This window comes from Histoplasma capsulatum, genomic scaffold (genome assembly GCF_000149585.1).
Source record: "Histoplasma capsulatum NAm1 scaffold_9 genomic scaffold, whole genome shotgun sequence".
Taxonomy (NCBI): Eukaryota; Fungi; Ascomycota; class Eurotiomycetes; order Onygenales; family Ajellomycetaceae; genus Histoplasma; species Histoplasma mississippiense.
Genome location: NW_001813974.1, coordinates 654,887 through 665,543, shown reverse-complemented (window position 1 = coordinate 665,543; position 10,657 = coordinate 654,887). Strand labels below are relative to the sequence as shown.

Here is a 10,657-nt window from a genome sequence, read left to right as displayed (position 1 = left end):
ATTGAATGCTCAAGCAGCATTATATAGATTCTGAAACTCCTCCTCCCACTGTGAGCAAAATATGAGCATATCAATTTATTAAATATCTGTCAAATGACTATGAAAGGGTGAAGCAAAAGTCAATGAATTCAAAATAAATGTTTAATGAGAATATAAACTTCATTATCAACTGATTCAATCAATATGAGTCTGTTTTCAATCAATATCATTTCTTCAGATGTGATATCTACAATTTTGATGAGATTGAATTTCAAAAAAAAAAAAAAATATAAACAGTGAATTATAATTATTTTTCAAGACACAAATTGTCATATAATCTTCATATTCTCACAGGTTAATAATAGTGGTGGAGTGTGTCAATGCAGATGATACAGCATTGAATCCATTGATTATAATGACCACATCTGACACTGACTTCATAAATGATGAGATCACATTTGAATGGCTCAAACAATTTAATGAAATTATAAAAAAGCATCAAATGAACGGTTATTGATTATTATTTTTTGACAATTATAAATCTCATTTTATAGATGAATTCCTTCATTATTGCAATCTTCACAAAATCATTATATTTAAATTTCCATTTCATACAAGTCATATTCTACAATCTCTTGATGATGTGTCTTTTTGACAGTATAAGCATTATCATACAAAGACAGTTAATAAGGCTGTTTGCTATAAATATGAGCAATATGATGAGAGGCAATTCCTTGTCAATCTGAAGAGTGTCTGATTGCATATAATGCACTCGTTTATTATTTCCTTATTATTATCTTTGTTTATATCTTCGTCTATTCTTACCTCTTTCCATTATACTCTCGCTACCACTATTTCTATATGTATATATATATGAATGCATGTATTTCGCACATCTTCTTTCTCTTTTTTTTCCTCTTCAGCGATTAACTACAACTACAACTACAACTACAACTTCAACTATACTACTACTATAATTATTATTATCTTCCACTACACTATATACTATCTTCTACTATTCACTCTTCACACTGTTATCACCCCTCACATTGCAAGTGTTCAAATTTGCTACAGTTAGAGCTGACTTTACAGACTGTGAAATCTATTCATTTAATTGAAATATAATATTTGATTGATTGAAACCCCTTACTCTTGATGACAGTCTGTATCATGTTGTCTATAATGATGATGATAAATGAATGCTTTCAATTTATTCCACCTTCCACAGATCAATTGTCAACTGCATCTTCATAATTAACATTTCTAAATACAGTTGCAAAATTATATTGTCAAATTGAAGCAGTAAAAAAAGCTTTACAAGATGTGAAGAATACTCTTACATCTGAATTAAATAAACAGTTGAATAAATCTTCAAAAGTAGTATGATTTAGACAGAATTGAATACACACTGAGAGGATGAACTAGTTGCTTATTACTATACAAATAAACATCAGATTGTCAAATCCTCTCATAGACAGATGCAAGTAGAAGAAAATCTCATTATAAAAAATATAAATCATAAAATTGCAATATATAAAATTGATGAATTGAAAAAAGAGTTCAATAAAACTTTTCAGATAATTGAAATCAAGTTTATAAAATCAACTGTCATTCAATTACAAGAAAATAAATTTATTAAATTTCAATCTACAGTCAATTCTACATCTTTTATTAAGCATATAAATGATCTTTATATTATAGATAGACAGAGTGATGGTTATTAATTAATTTTTGAACATTGCTATATTTATAATATTTTCTGTACGGTGTGGTTTTCCGTAGGCTGTGGCGCACTCATTAGTGGTCACACCTCGTGTGGGTGCGCCACATCAAAACGATAAAAATATTGAAATGATAAATATCTTATAATTTCATCATTCTCATCTTCTTAATTAATTAATAACCCATCACAATATCAAACAAGAATAAAACAATTGAAGAACACATTCAAAAAACTGTTGCTTATCATCAAAAAAACTCAAATTCTAAAATACTACCTCTGTTATGAGAATTTGAGGTCCCTTATTAACATCTCTAAGCACATATCAATGGAAGGAATCCGAATACTGCAAAGACCTCAGTTAATAAAAGGTTAAATGAGAGTCAGAAGAATGTGATTAAATAATGAATTAAACTGTTAAATAAATTGAATTGCCTCTTCACAGTTGAACACATTGAAAATTTCACAAATTCAATTCTCAAACATCAGCATACAGATTCCACTATCTCCCTCTCAAAAATCAGCAAAATCTCTCTTTATATTATAGAAAAACTAACTATTTCTATGAAAAAAATACTGTAACGTGACCTTATGTTATATCACGTGCACCCCATCAAATCCATGAATGGATTGAACAGCTGGCTCTGTAGTCTGTACAGCTCTGATATTAATCTTCATTATTTTCTTTACAGATGTTCTTTATTATATTTATATTCTTTATACTCTTCTCTACATTCATTACAATTTATATACATTTATTAATATACTCATTTCATACTTCTCTGCTCAGTGTGTGGGAATTCTCATCCTTTTAATTTGTTTAAATGATTTCAATTCAATGCATTATTCTGTACATGCTCTATATGCTGTCAAGCTCAGTATCACATATATGCAGCATGTTAAATTCAAATCTTTTATCTATCATTGAAGAATATAGCTGCTTCTGTACTCAATTCATAATAAATTAAATTATCATATTGTGATGTATGCTGTGAAAACTGTCTGTCTCATCTATTTCACATTGTTATTTATATTTTCAAGAACTGCATCAATTGCTGGGCTTTTAATTATGAATATATTTATGATGTCAAACATCATTATTTAACAGCTGTTATTGCAGTTTTTGCAGCAGATGAGTCTGCTGATCATATATATATGAATTCACTAAATCAATCAGCTTTTAATGATTTCAATATTTGAATTGATTTAATTATTTTTAAATTAATTTTTAAATTTTTCAATTATTTACAATTACTGATTTGTTTTCTACAGCTTCCACTTTTACATTCATTGCTGACAATCATTTAATTTTAATCAAATGAATGTTTACTGCTCCATCTGCAGAGTTAAGTATTGAATTGATGAATATATATACAGATTATTAAAAACTTTTTCGATGTTTTTTATATACTGTGTAAAAGATGCTTTGAAATTGTCATCTGTTAGAGAATCTTCATCAAAGTTACATGAGCTATTTAATGATAATATATTTAATATGAAATACTTTTACAGATATATTCAGAACTACAACTTTCTTCTGACATTTACATCTTTTAAATACAAGTAAAATTCACATTTTGATTATTTGATTATTAACAATTCAATGTTATTTTAAATACAAAGGAAATTTTATCATCTGTAAAAATCATTAAAATTTGAATCAGATGAGAATGTTTGTTTTGCATAAATATGAATTTACAATTCACAATTTGATATGAGTATTGTAAATGGTGCAGATTTTATCATACATTCTAATATATTTAATCATATTTATATTGTATTGTTTGTTATTTATTCATTTACTTTTCTACATTCTTCTGTTATATTGTTAACTGTTAACATTTTTAAAATTAACTCTTTTATTCAATTTTATCAATCTGTATAAGAGATACTATAAAGCAGCTCTGTTGTATGTGTTGATTTGAACTTTGTTATACAGTTGAAAGCAGACAGTGATCACTGTTGTGAGAATCTGTCTACTGCTTCAGGGATTGCAGTTGTTATACAGAATATTTTCAATGATGCTCATCACTCTCATATCATTTTTTTAACATTATGACAGCTCAGTGCTGACTTGAATCTCATATATATTAACTTTTATAATTTATTATATTTTTCATTGCATTACATTCTACTTTTTCCTTCTGAAAATTATAATTGATATATTGTTATGAATGTGTTTGCAGACCTCCCACCTGCCTGCAACAGCTTTGATGATGATGTTGATGATGTTGTTAAAAATGAAGATGAGTATGGCAGCTATAATTTAACTCTATATATATAGCATGTATATCATCTTTTTCAATGAAATGATGTTGATACTTCTCTTTTCTGAGTTAGATATCTGTTTCAGCAGTATTTAGTTAATATCTACATCAATATTGATGAACAACAGTTGAATTGAATTTGTGTTCATTAATCAGAAATTCATGCTGATTGTAAGAGATGAGCTATAAAAGTAATTACAAGAGTAGTGTGAAGTATGTATAAAAAATATTAAGAAGATAGCAATCTCTATTATTCAAAGTTAATCACTGATCTTCTAAAATCTACAGATATCAGTGAACATTATATAAATAATATTGTCATTACATTATATTCATCATGGTTGATTCTGACGTGTTCTGTGCTCTTTTATCATCATATAGCTATTTTCTAATATAGATACTTTTATTACATTTATTACACTGATTAATATAATGATCTGTGTGATGTTATACAGACAGATGATATTATTTACTTCTTATACAGACAATGAATGTTTTATATATAAACTGTTTTAGAATTTTATAGTGATTGTTTTTAATTATAGACATTCAATTTTTTTTATTATATTTATGATTAACTCTAAATGAAAAAAAATTATCTAAGAATTGCTCTCTTATCAGATTGCAATGAATTGCTCAGATTTGATTCTATATATTTTTATAATGAAAGTTTTTCATTTTCTTAATATTCTCAAATCTGAATAGCTGTTCAGATTGATGTTGATCAGAGTATGAACAATTAAATATTAAAAATATAAACTGTTATATATATATTTATTAATTTGATTAAAGAACTCTGAATGATTTTTGCAGTTTGAAATGATTGATGAAATTATATTTGCAGAGTTGTTAAACATTATTGAAAATATAAACAGATTGAATAAATTGATCTGTAAATTTATAATTTATGATTCATATAATACTGACATGGTAAGCTTCTGTCACAAGAATGGCAGGTGTATGAAACATTTTCTCAAAACTTTTCAGAATGCTACAATTGTTGAAAAGGATGGCTATTCTCTGTACAGAAAACAACATGATTTATATGATTATTCTTTATTGACAGCTGTAGATTACATGGAATTCATTTATACAAGTTACATGAAGCTGTTGAATATCTCATTACATTCATCTGAGGGATTAAACAGCGCGTTTTCAAGCTGAATAAGCGAGCGCAAGCGAGCGATTGCGGCTTGTATGAATTTATAGATTTATTGAATATTTATTTGAGTATAAAAGGATAAAGCAGAAGCCCATGAATTTAAAAAGAATGGCAGTTGAAGATATTGATTATATCAATACATGATTTGAACATCTTCAGATTTTATTCAAACAGTATCGATTTCACATCTGTAATGTGTACAACTTTGATGAGATTGGATTTCAAGAAGGTTAAGAATGTAGAGAATGAGTTATAACTGCTTTTAAAAAAATCAATTCCATCATTTCTTCTTTCTTTTCAGGAGAATTGATCTTATTGAGTGTGTATTCATGAATAATCATGTCATTCCACCATTGGTGATCTTGGCCTCAAAAACACACTTGAAGAATTGATATACACAGATGAATTTACTCAGTTATATATCGGACGGTGAGTACGCGGCCGCATGCGGCCCTCGCCTTCTGGGCATCCCCGAACGGGCCTGGCCTGCCGTCGCGGACGCCACCCATTGGCCCACACGGCCCTGCCGTCACCCCTTCGGATTTGGCGCGCCCTGACCTCGCCGCCCTGAGTTACATCATCGACGTGTGCCGGAATATCTATATAAGGTCGCTCCTCTTCCCTTTTCGCCCACGCACCTTCCATCTTCCCAATTTTCCTCCTCCGTCTCACCCTTCTCGTCCCGCTTTCTCCAGTACGAGCCATGTGCCATACCCGCGATTGGACATCATCCACGATATTTAATGATGGGGTGTTGGGTTGTGCCCTGGATCGGAGTCACTCCCAGGACCCCGATATTCCATGTAGCTAGATGATGGTCAGGTCGCTTACGATGGGTCTTAATAAACTACCCAGGAAACAAGTAAACGAAAAATAATATTATCAAGAATCAACTGTGTAGCTTAGCAAATCGGCAAGACGTTACTTTAACTCTTGAGAGCACATTAAACAGATTTATCGCTAGTGAGGTTTCCGAGTTCAAATTGGGCGATCGTGTCATCATACGCCTTAATAATAGGATCGTATAAGCGGATTGGGTCTTGGGGAGTGCCAACAATGAGACCTTTGTCATTGTAAGGAAAGAGTATGTCTCGTAGGGCCCCGCAGAGCGGTACAACACCATGGAGCTTTGGAGGGAACTCCCTCAAAATGAATCCAAATCCCATATTTTCAGCTTTGCTCATATGGCCAAGCTTGGCGTTTGCAATGTCCTCATAGTTACCAGTATACCAGGCACGAAGTTTACTATCATTAGGATGATTATCCTTCCCCCAGCCATGACGGGCGCACTGCCAGATAAGCACGTAGAAAAATGACTCAAGATCATGCCGATAGGTATGGTCGATATTAAGCAGCACCTCAATTGCCATGAACTCCATTGTGCCAGTCTGGTGCCGCGCGCCGCTTCGCCCACTTCCAACTTCTTTGGCAAGATCCAGATCGATCAGCGTACCAGAGTAGCCATCAGCCTTGTTTGGATCAGTGATTATTATGTTGTTCTCCGAAATATCCCGATGAAGGATGTTTCCATCCAGGTAAAGAGATCGATGCGCCTTTATTGCATCGCGAAGTGCCTTGAGCAGCTCCAAGGGTGACTCGTACTTGTAGATCGGCCGGCCAGCGGGCGATATCACTAGACAGCGGAGGACACGGTTGTCATACAGTTCCTCGCCATTTCTGTCGAAGAGGCTTGGCTTGTGCGCTGACTGAACGGAGAAAGCTAGATCCTGGGTGTCCCCCGATGTTTGATTGATGGGACGTGATCGTTTGAATGTCTGCATCCCCTTATCCGGTGATCTGCGCTTCCTGGACGACGATTTTCGACAGATATCTAAGCGACAGGGCTCGGTCAGCGGCTGAGATTGATGAAATGAAGAGGTTGTGCTTGGGGTTGCGCTTTTGAAGTCGTGGCGCCTGTCGTTGAAGGCCATGTCGCGGCGCATGTCGGCGATGTTGGTGATGGTACTATGGCCAATGATCCTGGCAACCCCTTGGACATTTCGTTGACCCGCTAGCTCGAGGAGTTCCGCTTCCGGCCGCCGCTTGTCCGACACCCACGAGAATTTGGCTACACCCTCCAATTGTCCATTGTTTGCGAGAAAACATGTTGTCCCGCGACACACGATGGCACGCTGAAAGGAAAGCATTTCACCCAGCTGCAGCACCTTTTCCTCTGAGTTCCCAGGTCCTTTGACAGTTATTGATTTGTTGCCGCCTTCATCCCTAGCAATAAAGGTGTCCAGTCCCAGCTCCTCGTCGCTCATCATGGTGTAGCCCACAAGCACCTGAAAGAACCGCCTCGAGTCCGCGTAGACGTCAATGATTACCGAGCTATAGGGCCCCGCGCGGTCGAACACCCACGCCTCCATCTTGGTCCCACAGATGGTGAATGCATGGACGAACCGCCGAGTGGGCTGCGCAGCAAAGACCTCGCGTACAGAGCAGCTGATCTGCAGCAGTGTGGCTTTGGTCCTGATCTTCTCTTTAGGTTTTTTGAGCTCGCCAACCACCAGGATGTCTGTCCAGTCGTGTTTGTTTTGCAAGGGGCTCCCACCCCTAGCTCGCAAAAGAAGGTCGACTTGCCGTTCCGCCTGCGAACCAGTAAGATCCGCTTTGCTCGCTGTGGTGTAGTAGGTGCTGCGTGATTCCGAGAGAAGGTCTTCTTGAAGACGAAACCACCAGGCGAGGACATTGTCCTGTGAAGGAGGATCGGGAAACTGGGCCCAATTACCATCACTGTCTGGGTCTAACACACATCGACAGATGGTATCTGTTTTGTCACTCCAATCCTTCTCCTCAAAGTATTTGTCAAAGAAGCCCTCAACATCTCGAAATGTGCAGCCACATATCTCCTCAAAGATTCTTGGATTCACCAACTTACGCGTCTGCTCGGAGCCTTTCTGCGATGACGAGGTGGATTTGACTGGGGTGCTGTCAAAGGATGGGGGGACGCTCGCCGGAGGAGTTGTTCGTTGAGGGAGGGTGTCAATGAGGGTAAATACAGCTTTCCAGACATCGAAGTTCCAGGGTTCAGCATTCTGGGATTCAGTGGAAGGCCTTTGAATGATCAGATGCACCAGCGGTTGGTAGTCGTTGTATCTGAATGTTTCTTTTGCCTTTTGAAGGCGCTCGAATAATTGTGCTAGATCAGATGCCATATTTCCATCATTTATCCGCGATGGAAGGCTGTAGGCTGCACCCTCTCCCTGTAATGTATAGACAAGTTTTGAAATCACATTTTGAAAGAGTTGGTCAAGGCTATCAACAGCGCCATTGTAGAAAATTAGACGCGACTCATATATTCTTTCAGCTTCCTGAAGCGCGTCTTGTAAACGGTCAACTAAGTTGGTTAGAGGATGGTTCTTGATAATGATGCGATCTTCTTGTGAAAGTCCCGCCATTTTGACGGTATAAAAGACTGTTGAGTTGAGATTAACTAGGAGCTGGTAAGGGGAAAAAAATTAGGTTGGTATGCTAATATTATGTGATGGGAAGCAAACAGGGGAACAAAAAATGCAGAATTGTTAGGAAGTTATGATCTATGCGAGAGAATATAACTCAGTAGGAAAAGATGGTGATATATATAATCAAAGGGAGGATTATGGTCAAAGGGTTGATCCTGCTTGGCTTTGATGCACAACACGAATATGGGAACAGATAGAACCGCCGAGCAAGGAACCAGGCGAAGATGAATCCTACAGCGTCATTATGTATTTCGCAACGGAATACTCCGTAAAGCGCGAACAAAATAGGGGATAGGGGATTGAAATTGTATTTTGCGGAAGGTCGGCTATTCCCGTTTAGGATTAATGTACGCTAACTGGAACCGCCTAAAAAATATTGGTCCGAAGTACAAGGAAAATATTTTCGCCCAGCCTAACACTCATCTATTCAAAATACAAACAGTTTCTAATCTTTGCAGCCTGTATCACCCGGAAATCAAAAGCCTGGAGGCGGAGTGACGCGACTTCGCGTGACAGTTGAAGTGCCAACTTTTGACCCACTTTTATGGAACCATTCTCAACACTTAGCGTAGAGGTGTAGATTAGATGGTTAAAGGACTATCAGAGTTACAAAGGGTTAGAGCCTTGAGATACATGAAAAATCAATATTACAGAGGGTGTTGGAACTACGCGGAGCTGTTTTTCCGGCCGAATTTGGCACCACGATCAAGTGCACACCCACGCGACTTCTGTGATCATTTGTTGGCTCTAGGCTTTCTATAGCGGACTAGTGTACCGCACATATATGCCTCAGCTACATGCTGATACTGTTGGGGGGTTGGATTGGTTCGTCCCCTCTACTACCGGGGGGGTGGATGGCGTAGTGGTAAGCGCTGTTCATGGAATGCTTTCTCAAGTAGGCACTTGGTGTTGGGGCCACCTCTGCTGAGACAAGAAGGTAGTGGGTTCGAATCCCACCCTCTTCAAAAAGGATATTATCACATCTTGATGGATATTGGGGGTACCCTTTCTTATCTCATTTCTATTGGTAACTGCCACTGCAGGGTGGAGCAATGTTCAACACTATGTATATAGTCTAGATGGATTCTACTAGTATAGTGTGGGATCTTAAAGTGTTGTGATTCTTACATGTCTAGTCCAAGTGACAAGAGACTGCTTAGTATTGCGTGAGCAATTGTGGGGCAAAGCCCCCTTTGAGGGCTAGATCCGGAATGATAGGGGTTATAATATGTAACTAGCTTAAGGTGCATCCTGCGTGGAATAGCCACGTAGTTCAGTTAGATAGCTTGGTGTCTGGTTAGATTCTCAGTTAAATTTTAAATCTCATGTTCAGATCAAAGTTGCAAGTGCTGAAAGAATCTTAAACAGTATTTTAAGACTTTCAAATACTGAGAGAGGCTTGTCTTTTCAAGCAATGACACAATTATATATTGCTTGTATAACCTTTGTTTCAAACTTTGCAGTTCAAATATGGTGGAAAAATCAAAAGAGTTTTGTAGAGAGGTTTCAAAAGCTTTGAAATTTAGCTTTAAGAGAAATATTGGGGGTATTTAAAACCTCTTCAATTAAAGCCATGGAGATTGAAGCCTCTCTACCACCACTATAAGTGAGATTTGATAAAATCTGTATGAATTATGCTCTCAGAATTATGAAGTTATATCCCAATCATTCAATTAGAAAAAGAGTTTCAACTTGTTTTCCAAGTGAATCAAGTGGAGTAGATCTGAATTAGGAGTCATATTTTGATTGGAATGAAATAAATTCATCTAATAATTCAACATCTGTGCAAAGAAAGAAGATACCATCTCAGTTATTTAGAATTTGCTCCATGATTAAAAACAGTTTCTCTAGTTTAAATGTGGAGAAAGTGGTCTTTGAAAATCTCTCTCCTTGGAAGAAAGATCTTGTCAGTCTTATTGATTTAAATATTAGTCAACTTTCAAAAGAAGTTCAGACTGAACAACATCTAAATCTTCTAAAACAAATGAGAAACAAAGCAATTCTTATATACACTGATAGCTCAAAATGTGAGAAAACAGGCAATTTTGGAGCTGGAATAGCATAT

At 36.3% G+C, this 10,657-nt stretch overlaps 1 protein-coding gene across 1 annotated transcript; it reads right to left on the bottom strand.

The window, feature by feature from the left end:
- Positions 1-6,072: 6,072 nt before the first annotated feature.
- Positions 6,073-8,529, bottom strand: HCAG_07674 (predicted protein; the record flags this gene model as incomplete). The annotated part of the gene is made up of 2 exons (XM_001537315.1): positions 6,073-7,874; positions 8,010-8,529. 2 exons carry the CDS (start codon positions 8,527-8,529, stop codon positions 6,073-6,075), a joined length of 2,322 nt encoding a protein of 773 aa, XP_001537365.1.
- Between the last annotated feature and the right edge of the window lie 2,128 nt (positions 8,530-10,657).